Source organism: Echiichthys vipera, assembly GCF_963691815.1.
Source record: "Echiichthys vipera genome assembly, chromosome: 10".
NCBI classification, from domain to species: Eukaryota; Metazoa; Chordata; class Actinopteri; order Perciformes; family Trachinidae; genus Echiichthys; species Echiichthys vipera.
In genome coordinates, this window is record NC_139835.1 from 30,924,931 (window position 1) to 30,952,295 (window position 27,365).

Sequence of the window (27,365 nt, forward strand, 5' to 3'; positions counted from 1 at the left end):
GCGTGTGTCCATGGGTTGTCGAGGTGATGGAGGACAAGTACAGTCCCATGTTGACTGCATCCTCCACCCGGTAGGCAAACTGCAGGGGGTCGAGCCGGGGGCCTGTGATGAGCTTCAGGTAACTCTCGAAAGACTTCATGACCACGGACGTCAGGGCGACGGGTCTGTAGTCATTCAGCTCCGTGATGGTGAGTTTTTTGGGGACAGGGATGATGGTGGAGCGTCTGAAGCAGGAAGGGATTTCACACAGCTCCAGAGATGTTGTTGAAGATCTGAGTGAAGATGGGTGCCATATGGTCACTTCTCAGGCAGGATGGGGACACTCCATCAGGTCCTGGAGCCTTCCTGGTCTTCTGCCTCTGGAAGAGCCGTCGCACCTCCTCCAATTTGACCTTCAGAGCCGGTGGGAGGTCTGAGTTGAGGGTGGTGTCCGGTAAGTCACAGAGGTTGAGCGTTGTGGAGGGGTGTGAAAACCGACAGTAGAAGCTGTTCATCTCCTCTGCCAGTACCTTGTTACCCACGGGGTGGGGGGATGGGCTCTGAGGCCCTTCCACACTGAACCTTGATTTTCAGCTTCTCAGAGTAGCACCTCTTAGCCACTCGGATCTCCCTCATCAGCGTGTTCGTGACGTGGGCCCTGTCCCCACTTCTATGGGCCTCCTCCTTGGCCTGGCGCAGTTTGGAGGTCCAGAAATCTAAACGTGCATCCATATGCAATCCTTTTCTCCTTTAAAACAGAAGCATGCACTAAAACGGGAAGGTCCAGCAAACGGGAAACGCTGGCTACAACACACCACAGCACAAGCCCTTCCCTCAGTGACTATGGCAACAGGAGCACTCGGCTTTAGAGAGGCCGGCAGCAGAATGTGCTCCCCCAGCACTCCAAGAAAAGAGCTTTTGACAGCCTCATTATTATGCCGTGCTGATCAGCAGCAAACTAAGGTGAACCCAGCAACCAGCGGCTGATTCAGGAGGCAGCTCACTGATGCTCAGCCTCCTGTTGTTGCAGGAGTGAATGCATGTGTGCAGGCTGCAGTGAGCTTCAGTCCGACACCCCTTTCTTGGCAGGCCCTCGTGCTGGCACTGAACTCTGGGCCGCGGGCTGTTTATCCGCACAGAGATTTCCTGGAAAGCTGAGAGTTTAGCGAGCATCAGTTACAGCTGAGGCAGGCAGTTCTCTGGAAAAGGCCTTTATGAGGCGTTGAATGACACTCGATGTAATCATAAAGTTTACAGATGTGCGTCCTCCACAGAGCTGGGTCTGTCTGACGTTCCTGTCTGTTATAGTGAAGGTTTCAACGCCACCGTACTCTACGGGGGAATTGTTGGATCTCTGTAAATCATAAATAAGTCATAGAGTGTGGTCTTTACCTACTCTGTAAAGTGTCCTGAGATAACTGCTGTTAGGATTTGGCACTTTAAATAAAAGTGAATTGAATTGAATAAAGCCGTCTTCACATGTGAAGCCCTGAGATAGTCCTGAGTTTCTCTTTCTCACATGCGGCACACAACAGGTGGTTCTCATTCCTTCTCACTTACTTTAAATACTCTGTTTGGTTTAGGGGACAGACGGCGCCTGGGCAGGACATAACGCCGATTTCACCGCGCTGACAGAGTTTCAGGCCACGTCCTCTCAAATGGCCGTTCACTCGCCGTGTTTCCATTACAAAAAAAGGCCCCAGAGAGATTTAGAGACTCTGGAGGTAACGGATCACTCTGAATGGGTTTGGACCTACGGTGAGCCCGTAATTGCCTGTAGGTGTGAATGGTTGTCTGTCTCTGTTCGTCTCTATGTGTCCTGTGATAGGCTGGCGTCCTGTCCAGGGTGGACCCCGCCTCACGCCCGATGTCAGCTGGGATCGGCTCCAGCCCCCCAAGAGGTTGAAGATGAACGAATGAATGAATGTAAAAGTGTTTGTTGAAGGACAGGCTGTCACCCTGCTTGTTTGTGTGTGTGTGTGCGTGCGTGTGTGTGTGTGTGTGTGTGTGTGTGCCTGTGTCAAAGATGCTCATGCACAGATCACTTCCTGCGCTGTGTTCTTCTTCACCACTGTATAAAAGTGTCTCCTCTACTTCTCCGTGTTGTTGTGGCGTCTGTTCGACCACGCGTCACATCCCTCTGAGAGCTCCGTCCAATCAGCAGCCAGGATTCTCTCAGGGGAGAAAAACATCCCTGCTCCCCCACAGGGGAAACACACGGCTGCTCGAGCGACTCACATGCAAGTTAGGGGCGTTTCAGCGAGATAGACCCGCCTCCTTCTTGTCTGATTGTTTCAGGAGTTCCTGAATCTCCTCGTTTCTCCAGTGAAACGTTTTCGTGTGCATCACCTTTCTTCCTCGCCGTCGGAGGTTTCTTTCGCTCCGCTATCGTTTTGTTCGGCACGATAGTAATGTCAGACACCTGCAGCCAACAGGAACGCTCTCTCTCTCTCTCTCTCTCTCTCTGTGTGTGTAAAGACCTCTGATCGTGTGTGCGGACCCACCTGTCCTCCGTTAGTGGTGGAGAAGATCCTCATGGTTCCTCCGCACTGCTTCACATACCAGAGGAACCACAGAGCCGACACCTCGTGGGGCTCAGACGTCACGTTCACGTTGACGAACAGGGTGGCGAAGCGACGGACGGTGCTGGAAAGAAAGGAGAACATGTTCCAACTCAATACTTACAATAAATAAAAAAACAACAGTTAGATTCTTGATGCATCCGTCTGATCCTTCACACGCTTATGTTTCATAAACGTTCACGTTCTTTTCCTACTGTTTCAGAGTCAGACTGACTCAGGAGTGAACTGGTTTTGTCTCGGTGTCGGAGTTTGAAGCTAACATTTGCGTCCTTTACGTCGGAGGTCAGCCTCGTGTGATGATAAATAACTATATAGAATAAAGAAGGGTAATGACTCTAAATCACCCGTAGGTGTGAATGGTTGGCTGTCTCTGTTCGTCTCTATGTGTCCTGTGATAGACTGGCGTCCTGTCCAGGGTGGACCCCGCCTCACGCCCAATGTCAGCTGGGATCGGCTCCAGCCCCCCCGCGACCCCGACAGGGACAAGAGGCTGAAGATGAATGAATGAATGAAACTAGTGTAGCTGAGGGTTATGGGTTATGCTGATTCTTATGAAGGTGATAAAACAATAACACTGAGGCGCACATTACCACTTCTCTACTTCCACTCTCACCTTTCACAATAAAAGCCCTTTGCTAAGAGGAAACTGTGTAAAAACACAGCGAGCAGAGCCTCTCTGGGGAGAGATCTGGAGGAGTCGCTAACAGTCGGACGAAGCAACGACCACAGTTAGTGAAGCCAGAGTTTATTAAAAGAGTGTTTTAAAGACTTACCTACTGGCCCCTGTACCAGCTCCTCTCATAGTAAAGTCCATTACAGTGGAAGGAGCCCATTGGTGCTTTGTTGTGTGTGTAGGGACTCTTCTCATACTGCTGCAGAGGTTTGCTGTTATTTTCAGCAGCATTAGTGGTTAAAAAAGACCTTTGAATGCCTTCACCGTACTGCCCCGAGCTAACCACTGTTAGCCACGTCCGGCTGTTAGCGACTCTCCTGGATTTCTCCGTTAATAGTTGTTACAGGGAAAAAACTGTCTCCATGGATTATTTAAAGAGAGTAAGTGCCCAAAAAAGACCATGGGATGACGTGGAGAGCTTACCGACTATATTTTTCGCAGGTAATTAGTAATTATATTGGAATCCGATTTTAGAGTAACCCTCCCGCCCCCCCTGCTGATAAACCGGGTCTAGTTCACATAAGAAAGGCACGCTCGTCTGGTCTCTCGCCCTGGTTCGTAGAGTAAGTCCCTCTTCCCTTTCTTACCTGGTCCAGCAGATCTTCTCAAAGAGCTGCAGCATGGTCATCTTGTCCCACTCCTCCGCGTGCGGAGCTCTCCACGGAGCCTCTCTGGGGATCTGAAGCACAGGAGGACGAGGACGTTTGGCAAAGATGGGATGGAAAGAGAGCGGAGGGTAAAAGAGAACAAGCCTGATTTTGGTTTGTTATGTGCTTTACCTCTTTGCCCATGTCGTCCATCGTCCTCCACAGGTTGTTGAAGTCCAACAAGACGATGGGGTTCCACATGGGAGGGAAGGAGCCTCTGAACAAGTAAGACTTCCCCTGATGGACACACATCATCATCATCATCATCATCATCATTATTATTATGGTTAAAAAATATCTTATTGTATTGGGCAATGTTTCATGGTTACAGGCAGTTTGTGAGGCAGGTGACCATTTGTTCCAATTGCTCAAAGTGTCTTTAAATGACTCTTTAGGGCGCCCTCCCACTGTGCCTCCGTCCCGTGCCCCGTGCTTTAGGGTCCTTGTCCCCCCCTCCAGGCCCGTTTGTACTCACACTACCTGGGCCTCGGAGAATGCTTCTTGCTGCCTATACGTCATCACGCCGTAACACGTCACACGCATTGATGACGTCATGGCGATGCGTGGCTTTGTTTCCAGATCTTTCCGTAGACCTCTGAGTTTTTGTGCGTCTTGTCGACTGTTTTTGAATCTTTTCATCGACCAAATCTGCAGTAAACACTCCACCTCCGCATCACACCAACGTGAACCTTTCACCGCCATTGTTTGAAATGTCCGCGCATGGTCCCTCCTTCTTTTTTCTACGTCCCAACAGGCGCACAGGAAATGACCTCAGAACCGCCGTAGGCCTCGTGCTCGTACACGTGCAAACGTGCTTTACTAAAGCCCACCTCTCCCAAGTGTGAGTGCAACCGTAACGCTCCTAGACGCGGTACGGTTGCACTCACACTGGTCAAAGGAACCAGACTTTAGCCATCAAACGTGCTCGGGCACGGTACGGATGGACAGTGGGAGTGCGCCCATCAAGACAGTTATGTCGGGTCTCTAAGGGTTAAGGCAGCATTGTAGTCCCTTATATCACTCCAGATGTATCATATATGGCTGCAAACTCTGAAGCTGAACTGTTGTCAGGTCCTTATGCGGTCCAAAGGTAATTCAGAGCTGCAGAGGAAAAGTGCTGAGCTGTGAAAACCCTCACCAGTCGACCTCCAGCTGACCTCTGATGTGCTTAGTCAGAATGACTGTGAACAGAAGTCACAGAGCTGTGCAGGGAAGTAGTGAAACACTTTGATTTGCTGCCAATTGTGCAAAATTTATGACTCATTCAGAGATTCAGAGCCATCAGGCGCGATAAGAGTCGTCAGACAGCCTGGACTATTGCTCTGTTTCTCAACCACGCGACGGTTTTACAAACGCAGCGACGAGAGGGACGGGGCGTGACGAGAGGGACGGGGGCGTGACAAGAGGGACGGGGGCGTGATGAGAGGGGTGGGAGCGTGATGAGAGGGGTGGGAGCGTGACGAGGGGGCGGGAGCATGACGAGGGGGCGGGAGCATCCAAAGGATCGAGGTCACGCAGAAATAACTCGAGTGAAACATTCTGTCGCTTTCTAGCGATCGTCCCTGAGCTGTGCGGTGATGTAACTGTGCAGAGACTTGCAAGTTGCTCTCACGAAGCACAAACTAGTTCTTAATGCAGGTAAAACTAAATTTATGCTTCTCACCAAATCAAAAACAACTTATCACTTACAATAATGAAATTATCTCCACTCATAATGCTGCAACAAGAGTCTCTGAGTACGAATATCAGACAGAACCGCAGTAGGCCTCGTGCTCGTGCTCGTACACGTGCGCACACTCGTGCTCGTACACGTGCAAACGTGCTTTACTAAAGCCCACCTCTCCCAAACGGGCCGTGGACGGCAAGCGTGCCGCTCCTAGACGCGGTACGGTTGCACTCACACTGGTCAAAGGAACCAGACTTTAGCCGTGGAACCTTGTTGGGCACGGGACAGAGGGACAAATGAACAAAGGTGGTCACTAACAGTTGACCGTTATGTACAGGTAACAACTTTAAATTGTAAAAATGTAATAGAGCTATTCCCTCTCCACTCTCACAGTCTGAACAGTCAAATATTCACGTCCAGCTCTTCTTGTTTGGACTTTGTTGCTCTCTATATAATATGACTCGGGTTGGAAGTGAATAAAAACAACACACACACACACACACACACACACACACACACACACACACACGCAGGAAGTCCAGTGATTTACAGTAAGGGTAGTTTGACCAGGCCCACCTCTCCCAAACGGGCCGTGGACGGCAAGCGTGTCGCTCCTAGACGTGGTACGGTTGCACTCACACTGGTCAAAGGAACCAGACTTTAGCCGAGACACGTGCTCGGCCACGGTACGGAGGCACAGTGGGAGTGCGTCCTAACTAATTTAACCGTCCTGGACTTTCTTCCAGAGAGTTTATATGTTGTTCTCCACACACACCACAGGAGCAAAGGGTCAAACGTATCATTGCATGCGGTTGCCTCTGCAGCAGACGTTCGTGTCCGTCAGCCTCATAAAACAGAGTTCACAGCAGGAGAGCGTGGTGATAACGCTCTCTAACAGGGCGGAGCACAGATTACTGCCTCACTGTAACAAGGTCACATTGTTCTTTTATGGGTTATTTATGACTTTATTTATTAACAATCTTGTTTGATCAGATATAAATCATCCTTCTTCTGTAGACCAATAAATAAGCTCTGGTTAGTCTGAGCCTAGGCCGTAGGCCTCGTGCTCGTACACGTGCGCGCGCTCGTACAAAGCCCATCTCTCAGACGGGCCGTGGTCGGCCAGATGGCCGCAGTTATGCGCAGAGCGGTTGAACTCACACTGGTCAAACGCACCAGGCTTTAGCTGAGAAACCTGTTTTGGCCCGGTGCAGAAGGACAGTGTGAGTGCGCCCTTAGAGCTAGAAATCTATTTACTGGTTAGCTCTGTTAGCTGTGAGCTGTGTTGTCTCTGTTAGCTCTGTTGACTCTGTTAGCTCTGTTAGCTCTGTTGGCTGTGTTAGCTCTGTTGGCTGTGTTGTCTCTGTTAGCTCTGTTAGCTCTGTTGTCTCTGTTAGCTCTGTTGTCTCTGTTAGCTCTGTTGGCTCTGTTAGCTCTGTTGGCTCTGTTAGCTCTGTTAGCTCTGGCTTCTTCTTAATCTTCATTCATGGTTTACAAAGGGTTTAACCTGAGCCAGGCACACAGTCATGCAGGCGGAGGAAGATCTTTTCCTTTCTTTAAACACACTGGTGTCAGTGTCGGTCGATACCCACGGCACCAGTATCACCATCGGTACGGGGGGGGGGGGGGGCGACAGGGTGTGCTAAGTTCATCTTCACGCGTCTAATGAGGCTCCTGAGAAGTTAAACCTCAGATTCAGCCTTTCTTTATCACACTATCACAACCATCCACCATTCCTCCCACGGTCCTGTGAACGTGCAAACAGGCACGCCGTCCCCTCCGCTGCAGGAGCGCCGGGACAATCCCAGCGCTCCGTTTCAATCTCTGATAAGCGGAGACAGTATTTAATCAGAGTGTGTTTCCCCATCTCTGATAGAGAGGGCTCATTAATAGATCCAGTGCTGAGAAGGCAGCAGTTTGCTGATAAGGGAAACCGGCGCTGGCCTTTGGGATTACAACCGGCCACAGGAAAGCTGATTAGCTGCGCGGCTTGCTAGAAAGTTAGCCTTAATTACACGACGGCTCTGCACACACGCTGCTTCACTCCTGCAGCCGCCGTCCTCTGGAGTCACGCAGACACCGTCATGGAAGTGGGACGGATGCACACGAACGCAGCACCTTTGTCCTCTGGTGTTGAGTTCAGACTGGTGCGGTGGTCGCGCTGCGTCTGTTTGGAGCTCACTCATCTGGATAGCTTCATCGCTAATCCAAAGCTACTTACAATCAAAAGACAGTGTGGCGAGACTCACAACAGCAACACGCGTGTTTAAAGTCTCCTGCGGTGAAGAACGGGTGAGGGTTTTAACGCACATGTTTAATCAGGATGTGATTAATGTGGTGCCGTTCTTTATCATGCTCCCTGATCCAGAGTCAGTCCGTTAAACGAACGCTCAAAATGGTTAATGGACTTGTTCTTATAAAGCGCCTTTCTAGTCTTCTGACGACTCACGGCGCTTTCACACTCGTCACATTCACTCTAATGGCGGTGAACATCTACAGACCATCTAATCTAACCATTCAACACCCTGTGAGGGTCGGGCTCTACGTGAAAATATAGAAATCAATAAAGCAATCATATGCATGCAGCGGTGCATGGATGCACACACACACACACAGACGGACAAACACTGTCTGATACTGAGGTGAGCTGCTTTTGATGAAGCACGCTGCCATGGCAACCAGCCAGGAAGCTACGAGTGCCACGTGTGTGTGTGTCTGGGTCTTTGAGTGGATCTTACAGAGATAGTAGCTAAGGAGAGGAGGACACACACACACACACACACACACGGTGATATTTCACAGCACGGCTGAAGTAGGTCGAGTCAACAGTGCATCAGCGCTGAGGACGCTGTGTAACCATGACTCAGCTGGATTAGAGGAATACGACGTGGACGGAAGAAATGTCCCTGTAGCCAATAGCGTTGGGTGTTGCTGGTTGCCAGGGTTGTCTGTTGTTGGGTGCAGCTACTGTAGGCTGGCACTGAGTGAAATGGAGTTAGCCAATCGTGCAGCTGCTTGGGAGCCTCAGTGAAGGGGGCGTTCTTTGTCCCAGCAGCTGAGTGAGCGGAGACGGGCAACAACCAGAGTCACTATAGGCCGAGCATTCACTCCATGGACTGAGAGAAAGGAGAGGAACGCCATTCAAACGCACGCCCACATGGCTACGCTGCTCCTTGATGCTAACATCACTTTCATCTGCACTTAGCTGGAACGGCTAACGCTAACGGCTAACGCTAACTGTCAGTCAAACTCCTCTAATCCTTGTTTTGATGCTGTGATTTTCTGGAGGGGACGGGTTCAAACAGGCTCAAACAGACTCCGGTCTCCTGGAGCTACTGGGCCGGGTCTGACCAACCTGGCAACCCCACTGCTGGACTTCTTTTTTTTGTTGCGACTACATTACTACCCCCTGAGCCACAGCCGCGCCCCCTGAGGACCATCTTGAGGCACTAGATGGCGCCGTTCTGCTCATTCTCTTTAAGCATGAATAACGAGATCATGGTGTTATGAATAAATATGTGTGTGTTCTCACTTGGACACGTTGGATGACCTTCTGTTGCATCAACACCTTCAAGTGAAGCTTGTCCTGAAAATACGTGGAGACGCCCGTCTGTTTGAATCCATCACACCCTTGGGTGGAGCACCTTTAGATCTGTACACTATGAACCTAAACACTGCAGCTGTTCTGTTTGCACTGCGGGCGTGTAGGGGAGGTAACGGGAGGTAACGTGAGGTAACTGAGCTGCAGAACCTGCAGAAGCAAGTGTGCCGCGCCTTTGTCCTTATGCTGCGACTTCACCTTTCAGTATCAGATCCGTTCTGTTGGCACCGTCCACCACTTCGGACGATGAAAACACTAAAATAAGTGGCTTTGTCAGTAGTTTGTGGTGCTTTATGAGGCAGAATTTCATTGTTTTGAGAGGTGGACACGAGAAAAAGGTTCTATATAATGCAGTGAAAGTGTTTGTGTGTGTGTGTGTGTGTGTGTGTGTGAGCTTGTGTCCACACCCTCAGGCTAGAAGTTTGAAGTCCATCTTGATTCAATGAATTGAACACAGTGTACAGTATGTTGAGATAAGCACTCCCTCTCTTTATCTCTCACACACACACACACACACACGCACACACACACACACACACACACACGCACGCACACACGCACGGTAAAGGTCGTGGTTTGTTTTACAGTAGGTGTGTAGGTGCATGGCATCCGTTACGTAACAAAAGTAGCACTGGACTAATTCATAAACTCTACGTTTATGCGCAGGGGTTCCCAGACGAAAAGATGAATGTGGTTTCTTCCCTGGACCCAAACGTACAAAAATACATGATGAATTCAGGCAATCGAGGGCGAGGGAGCCACAGAAGTCGCACTCAACGTGACCTTAGCCGGACAGCCTCAACGCGTTTCTCAGGTCAAGGCAAGAAGACAGAGAAAAGGAGGGTAAACGGCTCCGTACACGGCACCTGAGCCGAACGGACCAGAGCAGCCAAAAAAAGAACGCCATTCTTCCAGGTTTATCTGTCGTACACGTGCGCACGCTCGTGCTCATACACGTGCAAACGTGCTTTACTAAAGCCCACCTCTCCCAAACGGGCCGTGGACGGCAAGCGTGCCGCTCCTAGACGCGGTACGGTTGCACTCACACTGGTCAAAGGAACCAGACTTTAGCCGTGGAACCTGTTTGGGCACGGTACGGAGGCACAGTGTGAGTGCGCCCTCAGAATGAACAAAGGTGGTCACAAACATACAGACTGTTATGTACAGGTAACAACTTTAAATTGTAAAAATTTAATAAAAGGAGCGATTCCCTCTCCACTCTCTTATTTGGACTTTGTTCCTCTCTATAATATGACTCGGGTTGGAAGTGAATGAAAACAACACACACACACACACACACACACAGACACACACACACACACACACACACGCAGGAAGTCCAGTGATTTACAGTAAGGGTAGTTGGACCAGGGTCCATGGCAGCCACAGCAAATCGAATCAGGTGCAGGAACACAGCTGTGCTGAGGACAGCGGTGCAGCCGCACTAATGAGATATGGAGCAAAGAACAACGAGAACAAAGATGGCCTCAGCGTCTCTTTCTTCCTTCCTTCTTTGTTTGCATTTGCCGTCCATTCAGCCACTCAGAGCAAAGAGAAACTGCATTACAGAAAGCCCTCAGGCGCAGATTAGCATCTCCCCTCACTAATGCTGGAGAGGAGCGGGTGGCTGGCTGCTCGGCAGACATGCAGGAAGCCGCAGGAAGGACACGACGTTTGGTTTTCTTACGTTAATGTAGCTGTGGATCGGAGGGTTCGTGGAGACGCTGCATGTTTGAATCCCTCTTCTGCAGCAGATTGTGCAGCTCATGTGCCGTTCCTTCAGCTGCCGCAATTAAACCCAACTGCTACTTGTAATTACTATCAATCAGCGAGAGTGACAGCTTTGAGCATCACAGATTGATCTGGTTCCTCTTTTAGGGGGAAGCCTTGGACCGGCATAGTGAGCATTCACACTTTATTGATACGAAGCGCTGCAAACATACACTGACAGGGGAATTTACAAAAGGATTTGGCTGCCGGTAAATCTGCACAAACACTGGCAAAGGGTGAAATGCACCGCTACCTGTGCTGCCAAGCAAACCGCGCAAGCAAAATCAGCCTCTCGCAAAAAACAACGCAATCACCAGCGATCAGCACTAAGGGCCCGTCCACACGAAGACGAGTTTTCCTGTAACCGCTCAACTTCAGTCTGGCTCAGTCTGGCTCAGTCTTCCATCCACAGCAGCCGGCGTTATCGGAGCCTGAAATCAGGATCTTTAGAAACCGGGTCCCAGAGTGTGACGATTTGTAAACGCCCCCCATGGCGTTGTGGTCTGGACGGTGAAAGCTAAGACTTTGTTAAAGGACGGCGTCATGGCCCCACCCCCGACCTCTGACCCCGCTGCGTCACATAACAACAACAGTGCTGCTGCGTGAGAGGACAGAGACGGACCCAGAGACTGTTTAGTGAACTGGACTCTGAGCCACATGCATGGGACTGAATGAGGCCCAGCACAGATGTCTCCCTTTTCCCTGATGCTCTGAATAAGGAGCTGAACTGCTCTAGGCTCTGTTTCTAAATCCAGTTCTAAGAAGCTGTGAAAAGTCTCTCAATGTAGTGAGAAAGTGGCGCCTGGGAGTGCTTTGGGACGGGGAAGGGGCTCTCAGCAGCCCCCTCTGCTCAGTGAGGACACTAACTGCAGAGTGAAGGGGCTCCCAGCAGCCCCCTCTGCTCAGTGAGGACACTAACTGAAGAGTGAAGGGGCTCCCAGCAGCCCCCTCTGCTCAGTGAGGACACTAACTGCAGAGTGATGGGGCTCCCAGCAGCACCCTCTGCTCAATGAGGACACTAACTGCAGAGTGAAGGGGCTCCCAGCAGCACCCTCTGCTCAGTGAGGACACTAACTGCAGAGTGAAGGGGCTCCCAGCAGCCCCCTCTGCTCAGTGAGGACACTAACTGCAGAGTGAAGGGGCTCCCAGCAGCCCCCTCTGCTCAGTGAAGACACTAACTGCAGAGTGAAGGGGCTCCCAGCAGCCCCCTCTGCTCAGTGAGGACACTAACTGCAGAGTGATGGGGCTCCCAGCAGCACCCTCTGCTCAATGAGGACACTAACTGCAGAGTGAAGGGGCTCCCAGCAGCACCCTCTGCTCAGTGAGGACACTAACTGCAGAGTGAAGGGGCTCCCAGCAGCCCCCTCTGCTCAGTGAGGACACTAACTGCAGAGTGAAGGGGCTCCCAGCAGCCCCCTCTGCTCAGTGAAGACACTAACTGCAGAGTGAAGGGGCTCCCAGCAGCACCCTCTGGTCAGTGAGGACACCAACTGCAGAGTGAAGGGGCTCCCAGCAGCCCCCTCTGCTCAGTGAGGACACTAACTGCAGAGTGAAGGGGCTCCCAGCAGCCCCCTCTGCTCAGTGAGGACACTAACTGCAGAGTGAAGGGGTTCCCAGCAGCACCCTCTGCTCAGTGAGGACACTAACTGCAGAGTGATCGGTGCATCAGAGTCCAGAACAGCACCAAAGTCTCCACACTCTCCACACAAAAAAAGAAAAAGGCTGGGACACTCACGTTGACATAATGCACCAGGCTCTCCTGCTCGTTGACTTTGTAGGTCTTGATGTCGTACTCTTTGGCCAATCGGAGGATGCGGTTCTGAGTCGGTCCGATATAAGCTCCGCCCAGGTCGACCCACTTTGTCTCCTTATTCTAGGAATGAAAAACAAATACAGACGAATAAGAAACGATGTCAGATGATGTTGAAAATAACACAGTTGATCCCAAAGGTTTGAGAGAGAACAGAAACTCAACATGGAGTACCACAAGGCTCTGTCCTGGGTCCACTTCCTCTCAGTCTCTATATGCTGATTAGGTTAGATTACTTTTTTAAATTCTAATCAGATTTGGTTGTTGAATAGAAAGATTCCACTTTTCCTTCCTGGAAATCAGAATCAATCAATTTGAGCAAGAGTTCAGTTAGGATTGTAACTGCATTACGGTGACAATCGCTGACGGGGCACATTTCCCCCGTAACGGTTTGGAAAGGCCCGGGCTGCACAGCGCTGCAGTGTTTCAGTGGGATTCATAGATCAGCTGGTAAATAATGGTAACTCCTTCAAACTCTGTGGTTAATTTCAGCCTGCATGCACGTCTCTCTAAGCCTGCGTTGTTGAAAGAGGGCAGCTAATGTTAGCAGCAGAACGACAAGCTAGCGTCTGTCCTGCAGCTGCAGAGAGGATGAGATACACGACCGCAACACACACTTAAGCCTCTCGCCCCCGAGCTCGGAAACACGGAAACACTGAAATAACCAAAGTAAATCTGTTTCATCGGATGTTTAAAATAAAAAGACATTGGAATTCAAGCACTTCTACAGAAACCTACCCAACGAACGCATATCTGGATATTCAGATATCTGTGTCCAGCCTTAGTACGTACTTGTCTGTACGGGCTGCGTAGGCGTCTAATGGTTTACTATAAATACTATAGCAACAGTGGGAACGCCTCAGATGCCTAAGACTGCTCCCACCCCCCTAATCAAACCCTCTCTCAGCGTCTGCAGTCGCGTTAGCTCTCCCGATCTTACCCGCACGGTGAAGGTGCGACCTCCGACCCGATCCCTGGCCTCCAGCACCACGGGGCTCAGTCCGTTGGCTTTCAACAGCTTCGCCGCGCTCAAACCTGCGGACACACACAGAGCAACAGAGGGAGCAGAGTGAGGACACTCCCTGCACTGCGCGTAAAGGCAAGACGACACTTGCGTGCCCATTGTGAATGATTGTCATCATGTGTGTTTGATTTGTGAAGGATGTGTTGGTGAGCTGCTGCACCTTTCTGTAGTCTCAGTTCTCTCTGTCGTGTTCGCTACATGAACTTTACAGCAGCGATTTAGTGCCACACCTCTCTTATAATAACGTTTCTTTGCCGAGTGTTCGTGGTTACGTGACTTTCAGATGACGACAAAGATACGATCACACTGGATCAGCTCAGCACACTGTTGCATCATCTGCAGCTACGTCTGCTTGTTTGCATTGAGCTCCTTTACGACACTTTGAAGTCTCTTGAAAATGGACTAGGTGACGGATTAACTACCTAACATTTGCCTTTCCAGTGAGCTTTGCTGGATATTGAGAGGGCTATGGTAAAGATGGCAGAGAAGGGGGGGGAGGGGAACTCACAAACAAACCACAAACCGGCTGACCTGCTGATCATGTGAGCGGAGAGAGAGCAAAGAGTCCGGACTTTCACACACTGACTGACTGAGTGACTGACTGACTGAGTGACAGGAAGAACACACTGACTTCAGGCGATCTCTGCCATAACTTTAATGCAATAAGACGCAACGTAAATGCAGAGTTAGCGTGCAGCGTATGGCTCTGCAGCACTGGACTATGTCACAGAGAGAGAGAGTGATTTATGGAAGAACGGAGATTAGTGGGTACAAGATACCACTCGCTGCTAATGTGATACATGACATGGCCAGAAGTATGTAGACACCGAGACCTCAGCCACACGTGGGATTGTTGAACGCCTCATTCCAAAAAGTGCGGCTATTAATACGCAGCTCTGACAGGAACGCTTTAAACACTCACACACACCCACACACGCACACACACACACGCACGCACGCACGCACACCCACACACGCACACACACACACACTCACACACACACACCCACACGCACACACACACACACACGCTCTTAACACGGAGACCAAAGGTGGATTCTCCTCTGAACGTTAGAGAAGAGAGCAGCGATTCCCTTCAGAACGATGCGCAGAATGTAGGAAACAGGTTGAGACGGAGCGCAGAGACGTGGAGGATATCGATGATCGGAGGATGAACATGCGTGTCTCAATAGCAACATTAGAAACACAGCAGATGCCTAAGACCGCTCCCGCCCCCCTAATCAAACACATTAATAGCTATTTCTCTTCTTTAAACCCTCTCTCAGCGTCTGCAGTCACGCTAGCTCTCCCGATCTTACCCGCACGGTGAAGGTGCGACCTCCGACCCGATCCCTGGCACAATTTATGTGTGGAAGCAATTCTTACTGTCACCTTTAGGTTCTCATGCTTGCATTAGAACATAGAACGGTTCATCGTATCACAAATCAGAATAATAAGGATAAAAAAAGAGGTTGAAGCACACTGAAGTATCACACGGTGCAGCTTCAACCCTCCTGTTCTCCTGAGGGTCAATTTGACCCAATTTAATGGTTAAAATCTCTAAATAATGTAATTTTTTTGCTTTATATTTATGACTTTTCCTCATTTTATGGGGACGACTCATGAAAAACCTAAAATTATCATGATTATATATATTTTTTATTGTTCTTATCGTACATGTACTTGTGGCATCAGTGTTCCTTTGGGTCAGTTTGATCATCTGGATGATTTAATCATTATTATTATTGTTTATTTTAATATTCAGATATTATATGAGGTCAAATTCATGCTGCTGTCCTTGATAACGGACGTTACTTTCATTCCAGATGTTACAAATAACACAAAATAGCCTTAAAATAACAGACTTACTTTAAAACACACACACAGAAATCCCTCCATGCAGTTTAACATCAGTGATATTTTTTATTTAGTTAAATAAAAACATAAAGAACCCGACTTCACTTGAGTCACACATTGATTTTGATCATTTTCAAGATGTTTAAACTGCTGCGGTCAAATTGACCCTTAGAATAAATGGTGTTAGTCAAATCTGAGGGCAGCAGGAGGGTTAAAGTTCCCCTCCGCTGAAACAAAAGGCTCCACTCTCTGCGGCCGCCGGCATCTGTGCAAATGTTTGCCTCCGTGTCTCGTCTTTACCCTCCAAATCCTGCTAATCTCCGCTGAAGCTGGCGAGGTCTGTATTAGTTTAAACAGAGTTTGTCCTGCATTACCCAACTTCAGCCTCCTCCTCCTCGCTCTCGCACAAACACACCCTCCCTGCCGGGCTTTGCAGAACAGCATTAGCCGTGACCAGAGGAGGCTCACAAATCTCTCCGCCTCTGTTAAATTGATGCTATTATCTGCACTCAGCTCACAAAGGTCAGCCTCTGTCCTGGAAAACAAAGAGCATCTGTGCGCGTCTTGTTTGTGCCCACAGCAATCACCGCAAAAAGAGTAGCATCCTGCTGACACCGCTTTGATCTTGTTTGTCTTATAGAGTTCTAACAAAGATCAAAACATGTGAGCACGTTACACCAATTCTTAAATCATGACACCGGCTTCCTGTACGTTCAAAATCCTCCCGCTCACATATAAATCACTACATGGTCCAGGGCCGAAGTATATCACTGATCTGCTCCCACTACATACGCCTTCTAGATCACTAAGGGCGCACTCACACTGTCCTTCTGCACCGCGCCAAAACAGGTTTTACGGCTAAAGCCTAGTGCGTTTGACCAGTGTGAGTGCAACCGCTCCGCGCATAACTGCGGCCAGCTGGACGTCCACGGCCCGTCTGAGAGAGGTGGGTTTTAGTAAAGCGCGTTTGCACATGTACGAGCACGAGCGTGCGCACGTGTACGAGCACGAGCGTGCGCACGTGTACGAGCACGAGCGTGCCCTAAGACCAATCTGTTAAACTCAAATCAAGGGAAAGCATCTTTCAGTCGTTATGCAACAAACAGCTGGAATCAACTTCCTTTCAGCCACTCTGAGCACTTTTAAAACTAGACTGAACACTTTTACGTTCAACGTAGCTTTCTGCTCAATCTCTGCACTTTTAACGCACTCTTTTTATTATTGTCTATGTTTTTATTCTCTTTGTCTCTCTAATGCATTTGAATCCATGACATGCTGCTGTGAAGCACTTTGAGTCTGCCCTGTGTATGAAAAGTGCGTTACAAATAAAGTTGCCTTGCCTTATAGGAGGCATGATTTATACAAAAGAAATAAGGCTTTTAAATACGACCAATAAGAGCGAGAGAGAGATTCAGACCGAGTTCTCTCTGCTTGTTTGTCTTCACCCCCACCGTGAAGTGCAGAAGAGGAATGAGCCGCACTGCTGGAAAAATCAACACTGCGATCTGAACTTCAGCCCAGACGAGACAATTCAACTCCCAAAGACCAGAAAAGAGAGAGAACATGTGAGATCACAGACTCCAGGAGTGTTTACATAGAGTACACAGACGTCTGCAGCCCTGCACGTCTGTGACGCTGCACTGAGTGTGAAACTGCAGACTCACAAGCATTCACACTGACCTCGGAGTTTTTGTGCGTCTTGTCGACTGTTTTTGAATCTTTTCATCGACCAAATCTGCAGTAAACACTCCACCTCCGCATCACACCAACGTGAACCTTTCACCGCCATTGTTTGAAATGTCCACGCATGGTCCCTCCTTCTTTTTTCTACGTCCCAACAGGCGCACAGGAAATGACCTCAGAACCGCCGTAGGCCTCGTGCTCGTACACGTGCGCACGCTCGTGCTCGTACACGTGCAAACGTGCTTTACTAAAGCCCACCTCTCCCAAACGGACCGTGGACGGCAAGCGTGCTGCTCCTAGACGCGGTACGGTTGCACTCACACTGGTCAAAGGAACCAGACTTTAGCCGTGAAACGTGCTCGGGCACGGCACAGATGGACAGTGTGAGTGCGCCCTGAGACGCCTTTACTCAGGTCAGATAGTTCACTACGTCACCAGAGAATCAGTAAAAGATGAGTTTAAATAAGCCTCACTTCTGTCCTGTCAGATACGTGTGTGTGACCTGTTGTTATTAATAGAGACAGAGAGTTATGGCCTTAAATGTGATCATGTTTGAGTCCGAGTGGACGTGTCTGCCAGATCTGAGGAAATCCCTAAAGGGGTCCCTGAGATAAGAATGAGACGGACGCACGGACAACTCAAAAACATAAAAAGCAACATTACCTCTCACCGTAGAGTCACGAGACAAAGACAAAGTGTTCAAGGCAATGCATAATGTGCATCATTAGTAGAATAACCTATGAGAACAATATTTAAAGTGTAATTCTGGCGCATGGTCTTTTTCTGCACTTACACACATAAATAAGCCATCGAGACATTTAGATTTTTTGTGTATGAACTATTAACAGAGAAATCCAGGTAGAGTTGCTAACAGCCGGACGTGGCTAACACTGGTTAGCTCGGGGCAGCACGGTGAAGGCAATCAAAGGTCTTTTTTAACCACTAATGCTGCTGAAAATAACAGCAAACCTCTGCAGCAGCATGAGAAGAGTCCCTACACACACAACAAAGCACCAATGGGCTCCTTCCACTGTAATGGACTTTACTATGAGAGGAGCTGGTACAGGGGCCAGTAGGTAAGTCTTTAAGACACTCTTTTAATAAACTCTGGGTTCACTAACTACGCTGATGACGCTTTGTTGTGTGTGTAGGGACTCTTCTCATGCTCTCACATGTTTACAGCCTGATCTCTGAAGCTAATTCATGACTCGGTGAGTAACTGATATACAAATCATCATTTTCCCATGAGAAATGCGCCTGAAAGCATTAGAAATAAAGGAAAAAGGGTCAGCCAGTGTTTTTTGGAGACCATGTAGAAAGAGAGAATCCTCTGCAGTTGGAGCCTCGTGCACCTAAAGACACGCTTGATATTTATCAAACACATGCGACTGCACTGAAGCGCGTTCCTCCTGTCGTCTGAGGCGCAGCTGGTGGGCGTCCAGCGGTGCATCCAGACCTTTCTCTGAGCTGAGGAGTGACCAGACGAAGGGAGACGGGAGGACACGTAATAAGGTAGTTACTGTGCTGCGCATGGACGGGGGCAGGGGACGCACTGAATACTGAGCTGCACGACCCAGAAAGGAGCAAACAGAGTCCACTGAGGTGCTAATAATGCACTTTTCTGCCTCTCTCTCCATCCCTCCATCCCTCTCTCATTCCCGCAGAAGCTTGTTTAATGAATGTGACAAACCTTTCGTCATCACTTCATGAATAACGCTTCTCTCAGGTGCAGTTTTGTGCAGCGTCTGACGCTGAACACACGCAGAATGAGCTCAAAGTGTTGCACTGGTTCTCTGTGCACTCGTTTTCATCCTCCCATCGCTGCGCTCCTCTTTTCTCTCTTCTTCCTTCCTCCCACCACTGCTCCTCCTCTCCGCTCCTCCTCGAGGCGCTGCTTGACCTAATTGTCTCGTCTCTCTCTCCGACGTGTTTGACAGGAAATAAATAATAAAACCGACTCTGTGTGTGTGTGTGTGTGTGTGTGTGTGATTTTATTTTACTGAATTTCAGAAACACTTATTCATGCGTTTTGACCTGAAGGTGCTTGCTCACACACACACACACACACACACACACACACACACACACACACACACACACACACACACACACACACACACACACACACACACACACACACACACACACACACACACACACACACACACACACACACACACACACACACACACACACACACACACACACACACACACACACACACACACACACACACACACACACACACACACACACACACACACACACACACACACACACACACACACACACACACACACACACACACACACCTTCTGCCCTCTGTGCTGGAAAAGGAGATAGTGGCAGACACTGTTTCCTTGACAACAGTAATTGTTAAGATGGAGCCACTTGGCAGAAACAAACTGCAAGTGTGTGTGTGTGTGTGTGTGTGTGTGTGTGTGTGTGTGTCACTGTTTCTGGACTGTATCTCTTCCATCAATAATTCGATATGAATAAATAAATTGCTCACACACACTCGAGCATCCCCGTGCTCAAATATGTATCAGTATAATTATTTGTTAGATTGAAAGTGTATTTAACACATTTATTTATAGTTATATTATTATGTAACTATGATGATTCATGGGAGTGTACACACTTGGATGTAGTAGTATGGGTGCATATATATTATTAAAGTTAGAGAGTTAAAAAAAACATAAATAAAAGAGTATTGGTAAGAAAAGTTGTGGAAGTAATATTACAAGTACAAGTACAAGCATCAAAATGTACTTATAGTACCTACATTTAAAGTACTCATTCTGCAGAATAGTATATATTATAATTATAATTACACATGTATTAATGTGTTTATCACTTTAAAGTTGCAGCTGCTAAAAGGTAGAGCTCTTAATGGTAAATGGACTTGTTCTAATAAAGCGTCTTTCTAGTCTTCTGACGACTCAAGACGCTTTCACAGTGTTTGTCACATTCACACTGATGGCGGTGGACATCTACAGACCATCTAATCTGGCCATTCACACACATTTACACACCCATGTGCAGCACGGGGAGCAATTCAGGGTTCAGTGTCTTGCCCAAGGACACTTCAACATGTGGACCGGGGGAGCTGGGGTTCGTACCGCCGATCTCTCGAACAGAGGACGATCCACTGACTCACAGTTGCTCCCCTTAATTTATATTAATACATTATTATTATTATTATTGACAAGTTGATTATATTTTGTTTTATGAATTTGAATCTGGAAAATAACTAAAACTCAACTAAATCAACGTGGTGCAGTTAAAAATACACTAATGAATTATGAAGTCACGTCGCAGCAGCTCAGTTAGTGCGGCACTTTGAGACGTTTCGTCCTCACACACACTTTCACCGCAGACGAACTTCCCTCAGAGCGCAGCGCGTAAATAAAACACGACGAGTCGCTTCTGTTTTTCCACTGAGAGAGAAATGTTGAATAAAACAGTCTGACAACTGTTGTTCTGTCCTCGGGAAGGGCACACACACACACACACACACACACACACACGCGCACACACACACACACACACAGACACGCACACAGACACGCACACACGCACGCACGCGAATCAGGGCCCTGAAAGGCTCCGTATTGATCCAGACACATTTAAGGGACACGTTGTAATCACCTCTCCCCCGTCTCATGTTCTCCGCGCTCAGACACTGATTGGCTGAATCAGTTTAAAGGCAACAAACAATAATTGGGACGGACAGATGTGAGAAAGAGCAGTTTCTCCGCGCGTCGGCATGGAGACAGAACGATGAAGTGTCGCTGCTGCTGCTTCCCTTCAGATTCATCTGATCAGAGTCTTTCTGTGCCTTTACACTCTGCCACATGACTTTGCTGCAACTAAATAAGAAGGAGAGGGAGAGGGAAGTTAAGGGCGCAATCCCACTGTGCCTCCGTACCGTGCCCGAGCACGTTCCACAGTTAAAGTCTGGTTCCTTTGACCAGTGTGAGTGCAACCGTACCACGTCTAGGAGCGGCACGCTTGCCGTCCACGGCCCGTTTGGGAGAGGTGGGCTTTAGTGAAGCACGTTTGCACGTGTACGAGCACGAGCGTGCGCACGTGTACGAGCACGAAGCCTACGGCGGCTCTGAGGTCATTTCCTGTGCGCCTGTTGGGACGTAGAAAAAAGAAGGAGGGACCATGCGCGGACATTTCAAACAATGGCGGTGAAAGGTTCACGTTGGTGTGATGCGGAGGTGGAGTGTTTACTGCAGATTTGGTCGATGAAAAGATTCAAAAACAGTCGACAAGACGCACAAAAACTCCGAGGTCTACGGAAAGATCTGGAAACAAAGCCACGCATCGCCATGACGTCATCAATGCGTGTGACGTGTTACGGCGTGATGACGTATAGGCAGCAAGAAGCATTCTCCGAGGCCCAGGTAGTGTGAGTACAAACGGGCCTGGAGGGGGGGACAAGGACCCTAAAGCACGGGGCACGGGATGGACGTACATAGGGAGGGCGCCCTTAGATTCATTTCCTGGGGACAAGACAAGAGGTCCTCAGTGAACTGGTCTTGGGAGAAAGTTCAGGACTCAGACACAGAAAGAGAGTTTGGTTCTGCAGAGGATTTCCTCCTGGACTCACCACATCCTTCAAAACTGCACACATGATCGGTGTATTGTGTAACCGTGTAACTGTGCATTAGACCTGCGGTGTGAACGTAGCATTAGTTGCAGAAACAGAAACAGCGAGAAGGTCAACACGCATTTACCAAAAGGTCATACTACTCCTAACCCTGGACCACAGACCAATGTGTACAAAAACACACATTGGAGCCTGAAAGCATGGTTTTAATCTCACAGGTTCCCTTCATGCAAACGTGGAGCAGACGCAGCTCACAGAGGGGCGGTGCGCTGTTGTGACAGCTGGGAAATCACTCTGTCTGACACCGAACACTGAAGTGAAACAGGGAACATTTCCCACGCAGAGACGAGGACTTTGTGTGTCGTGCAAACATCCATCAGCTGCACGCGCTGTTCCCCACGACCAGTGTCATCAATGATACGACGGACGGAGCTGAGATTACAGCTGCACACTTCTCATGGCTCTACCTGCCACACGCAAGGCAAACAGAGGCGCAGGCACGCAGAAAAACTACCCATGGAAACACACACGTGAGCGCTCCGTCTAATGATTACATCTGGCAGCTCCGCCAACAGGCCCGTGTTTGCACAGCTGCACAGAGAAAGTGGCGCTCTGGGATTGCAGACGTGTTGTAATCGGACGAGCCGTCAGAGAAGGTTCACGCAGCCGCTCAGTCCGCAACATCTTTGAGGAACGGACCCAAATAACTCCGCGTCAACCGTCATCCAGCTTTCCCCAGACAAACCAGCCCTGTGTCTGATGCTTTTTGCACCAAGATCCAGAAACAGATCACTACAAGCGTTCTTCGGTTTAGTGCAACGTGTGATTGGCCCAATACAGCGGCTACAAGTAACTAAGGACGTACTCACACTGTCAAAACAGGTTTTTCGGCTAAAGCCTAGTGCGTTTGACCTGTGTGAGTGCAACCGCTCCGCGCATAACTGCGGCCAGCTGGCCGTCCACGGCCCGTTTGGGAGAGGTGTGCTTTAGTAAAGCACGTTTGCACGTGTACGAACACGAGCGTGCGCATGTGTACGAGCACGAGGCCTACGGCGGTTCTGAGGTCATTTCCTGTGCGCCTGTTGGGACGTAGAAAAAAGAAGGAGGGACCATGCGCGGACATTTCAAACAATGGCGGTGAAAGGTTCACGTTGGTGTGATGCGGAGGTGGAGTGTTTACTGCAGATTTGGTCGATGAAAAGATTCAAAAACAGTCGACAAGACGCACAAAAACTCCGAGGTCTACGGAAAGATCTGGAAACAAAGCCACGCATCGCCATGACGTCATCAATGCGTGTGACGTGTTACGCCGTGATGACGTATAGGCAGCAAGAAGCATTCTCCGAGGCCCAGGTAGTGTGAGTACAAACGGGCCTGGAGGGGGGGACAAGGGCCCTAAAGCACGGGGCACGGTGTAGAAGGACAGTGTGAGTGCGTCCTAACTAAATCCTTGAGGCAAAATCGGCGCCGCGATGCTACGTTTGATTCCTATCTTGCGCGTTCTGCGGCCTGATCAGTGCAGAGATCATTAATCCACTGTTAACAAAGAAGCCAAAAAGGTGAAAGTGTCACTGTGAACTAAAGTGTTCGACCACGACAGCAGCACACGGATGATTCAGCGTCTGAGCTGAAAGCAGCCCGTTGTTAACACAGCTTCACCGAGCGCCGCTGTTCTGCTTTGCGGTTGCCGTAGTGACTGCAGATGTTAGAAACAGGAAGTGAATGCGTAGCTGTCCTGGTGAACGCCTCCACGTTTAGTTTTTCATGAGTGTTGAACAGAACGTCTCCTCCCTGATCAGTCTGGAGAGTTTGGTTTGAGGAAACGTGTCGGTGGACTTTTGTTGTTTGTTGTATCAGTAAACAGGAAGAGAGCGAGTCGCTGTTTGTCTTTAAACCTGTTTGAGTGAACACACACACACACACACACACACACACACACAGCTCTCTCTCCCTCACGCACACACAAACAGACACACCCACCCCCCTGTTAGGTTACCACACTAAACAGGCCTACCCCCGACATAATGTATTTTTGTTGGTAATGGTGAACACTAACGCAAAATTCAAATTGTATTTATTTATTTATTTTTTGCGAATATTTTGAATTTGGTTAATTGATGGAATAATCTCTAGAATACTCGAGTACAGAAAGATGTGACAGCTGCAGCCTCAGTCTGTTCTCATCCTCGGGTTTTAAAGACCGGCGCTTCATCATGGGCGTCTGCGTTTGATACGTCACATCGGGCACCTTTGAGCGTCCGTGTGAAACGTCATCCTCAACATCAGACACAGAGCAGATGCTCTAGAGATCAGTGATAAAGTGTGTGTGTGTGACGAGGCGTGGTAGTGGGGGGGGGGGGGGGGGGGCCCACAAACACGGTACGCAACTATCCCAAACTAAAAAGGTAGTCGCCGAGAAGCTGAAGGGGGGAAACTGTGCCCGGCGCACTGGCTGCTAGTAATTTGTAGTTTTATTTGCAAGAAACAAGACGGACAAGTTGTGGCATCCGATATGTTCCAAAAGCATTCAGACGATTACAAAAGTCTCCAAAAGCCCAGAAACTAAACCAGTGAACAGCTGACATTCGCACCACGTGAAGGAGGGACCATGCGCGGACATTTCAAACAATGGCGGTGAAAGGTTCACGTTGGTGTGATGCGGAGGTGGAGTGTTTACTGCAGATTTGGTCGATGAAAAGATTCAAAAACAGTCGACAAGACGCACAAAAACTCCGAGGTCTACGGAAAGATCTGGAAACAAAGCCACGCATCGCCATGACGTCATCAATGCGTGTGACGTGTTACGGCGTGATGACGTATAGGCAGCAAGAAGCATTCTCCGAGGCCCAGGTAGTGTGAGTACAAACGGGCCTGGAGGGGGGGACAAGGACCCTAAAGCACGGGGCATGGGACGGAGGCACAGTGGGAGGGCGCCCTAAACCAGTGAACAGATGACATTCGCACCACCTGACCCAATCACAAGGGACCAAAACATAGTGTTCACAACACCCGTAGCTACGTCCTAAAGCACTTATTTTAACCCCACTCATGATCTTCTCCTGACCCCTACAACCTAAAACAGAGACCATAGTGGAGCCTGTGTGTGTGTTTGCTACACACGGCTGTTCGCTGTGTTGACTCACACACAAACAACCAAAGAACAGGTTTCAGGACACCAGAGGCATCGTAGCCTCTACGGTTCCTCAGGCCCCGACACATGACCCGCTTCGCTCCGGCCGCTCCGTTCATTTCCTACGGAGGCGGCCAATGTAGCGGCATGCAGCTCTCGGATTAGTCCATTTCTTTGCCAGTGTAACCAATGAGATAGAGGCTTTGAGTGTGTTGTTTACGGTTTCCTGGGCAACCAGAGAGCGACGTTAAAGCCGGGTAGAAAGATGGAGGAAAAACGTTTGTGTGTCGGAGTTTCACGAACTATTTAACGTGACATTAAAGTCGCATCACGATCAGAAGAAAACTAAAGATGGAGGTTCATCAGCATCACAGCAGGTTTGTGAAGAGGCAGTTTAGCAGCTAACAGCTAACAGCTAACGGTTGTTATAATGCTAACGTTAAGTGGGTGTCACGGTGAGACCAGCACAAAACGCTGATCATGTGAAGGTTCCTTTACAGCGCTGAAACCATGGCAACCGTGACGATCTTTAACCGACGCAGTTACGGCAAAATCGGTTATTCCCAACATCCCCAGTGGGGCGTCTGATGAACCGAAGCCTTTTGAGGATCTGTGCTTGTTCGAGCTGTGCCCCCCCCCCCCCCCTCCCCACACACACACACATACACACTTTTGAAATCAAACGTTGTGTTTCCTGCACTAAACAGAGCGAGACATACGAGGGAACCTGCTGCACGCGCTGTGGGGAAGCTGCAGCCGATGACACACATCCTGTTTTATAGTTCAGTTATATTTATAAAGCAAACGCGTACGGAATAAATGCACTGAGTCAGCATTCTGCAGAGTCAAGCTGTTCCTGCGAGGATCTGGAAGAGACGTATAGAGCGTACGCACACACACACACACACACACACACACACACACGCACACACACACACACACGAACATGCACGCACACACGCCCTGGAGTGAAACCGACGCCTTTGCCTTTACTGAAAGATATTCAGTAAAGGCAAAGGCGTCGGTTTCACTCCGGGGTGTGTGTGCGTGTGTGTGTGCATACATGTGTGTATGTGTGTGTGTGTGTGCATGTTGTAATTTAACAGACGTTGAACTCTACGGCCGACTCCTCTGGGTGGAGGTCTGTACGGAGGAGGAGGAGGAGGAGCAGCCACGTTCTCGAGTTCATCCATCGCACACTTTACTGCGTCCAGTCGAGTCAGGTGCAAAAAGTCACGTATTTGTGTTCTGTGGTCGTTTCAACGCTTCCATCCTCTTTCCAGTTCCCCAGTTCCTCTCCCTGCAAACCCTCGTTTCTCTTTCTCCCTTCCCCAACCCTCACACTTCCTGCCTCCCTTCTTTAGCAGCGTCTCCAATGGGACACTTCTGTCTGCACACTGACGCGTAACACACTGTCGTGTCGTGTGTAAACTCTGACACAGCAGTGTTTAAATCACACACACAGCAGTTACGCTCCTGCCGTCACCGGTCATAAATATCTGCCAGCTTGTTTTCTCACGGCCCTGAAAGCTTCACAGTTCGCTTACTGTCCTAACAAACGAATCGTTGGCACGTTTATGGAAGATGAAGGTTTAAAGGTTTGCCAACGAATCAGTTTTATCCAAATCACTTGTATCCTCCGTACTTTCTGACAAAATCTGGTATTTAGTGAATCAAACGCTCGTATAACTTTAGGATGTTCTCGTGCATTTTTGGTACAGCACAACAAAAGCAATGCACTGTAATGTGTGAGTATTTTACGTAGTGGTTAGCACTGTCGCCTCACAGCGAGAGGGTTCCTGGTTTGAATCCCGGCTGGGGCCCTTCTGTGTGGAGTGTGCATGTTGTCCCCGTGTGTGCGTGGGTTTTCTCCGGGTTCTCCGGTTTCCTCCCACAGTCCAAAGACGTGCAGGTGTTGGGTTCATTGATGACTCTAAATCACCCGTAGGTGTGAATGGTTGTCTGTCTCTGTTCGTCTCTATGTGTCCTGTGATAGACTGGTGTCCTGTCCAGGGTGGACCCCGCCTCACGCCCCCCGATGTCAGCTGTGATCGGCTCCAGCCCCCCACATGACCCCGACAGGGACAAGAGGCTGAAGATGATGGATGAACATATTACATAAACCAGAAGACGACCTTTATTCCAACCCTAACCACGTGGTTTTCATGTCACTTGTCGGCTAAACCGCTCATGTAACGGTCGTTTCTTCTGCCCGTCACGTCTCGCGGTCGACTTCCGTTCACCGCTTCCTAAGATATCATTAAAGATTCTGTGCAGGACTTTTGGTTCCATATCCTCCGAACCTTAACGCACACTGATCGC

At 49.2% G+C, this 27,365-nt stretch overlaps 1 protein-coding gene and 1 long non-coding RNA gene across 2 annotated transcripts in view; one reads left to right on the forward strand and one right to left on the reverse strand.

The window, feature by feature from the left end:
* LOC310952953 overlaps positions 1–27,365 on the forward strand; it is a 403,897-nt gene that overhangs the window by 67,793 nt on the left and 308,739 nt on the right. The gene's annotated exons all lie outside the window — the stretch shown is intronic.
* mao (monoamine oxidase) overlaps positions 1–27,365 on the reverse strand; it is a 42,134-nt gene that overhangs the window by 11,516 nt on the left and 3,253 nt on the right. Inside the window, exons 2-6 of the mRNA XM_083922076.1 lie at positions 13,669–13,763; positions 12,654–12,791; positions 4,014–4,118; positions 3,822–3,913; positions 2,484–2,625 (exon numbers count right to left, since the gene is read on the reverse strand). Of these exons, the coding sequence (XP_083778202.1) occupies positions 2,484–2,625; positions 3,822–3,913; positions 4,014–4,118; positions 12,654–12,791; positions 13,669–13,763 (572 nt within the window). The remainder of the gene's footprint in view (positions 1–2,483; positions 2,626–3,821; positions 3,914–4,013; positions 4,119–12,653; positions 12,792–13,668; positions 13,764–27,365) is intronic.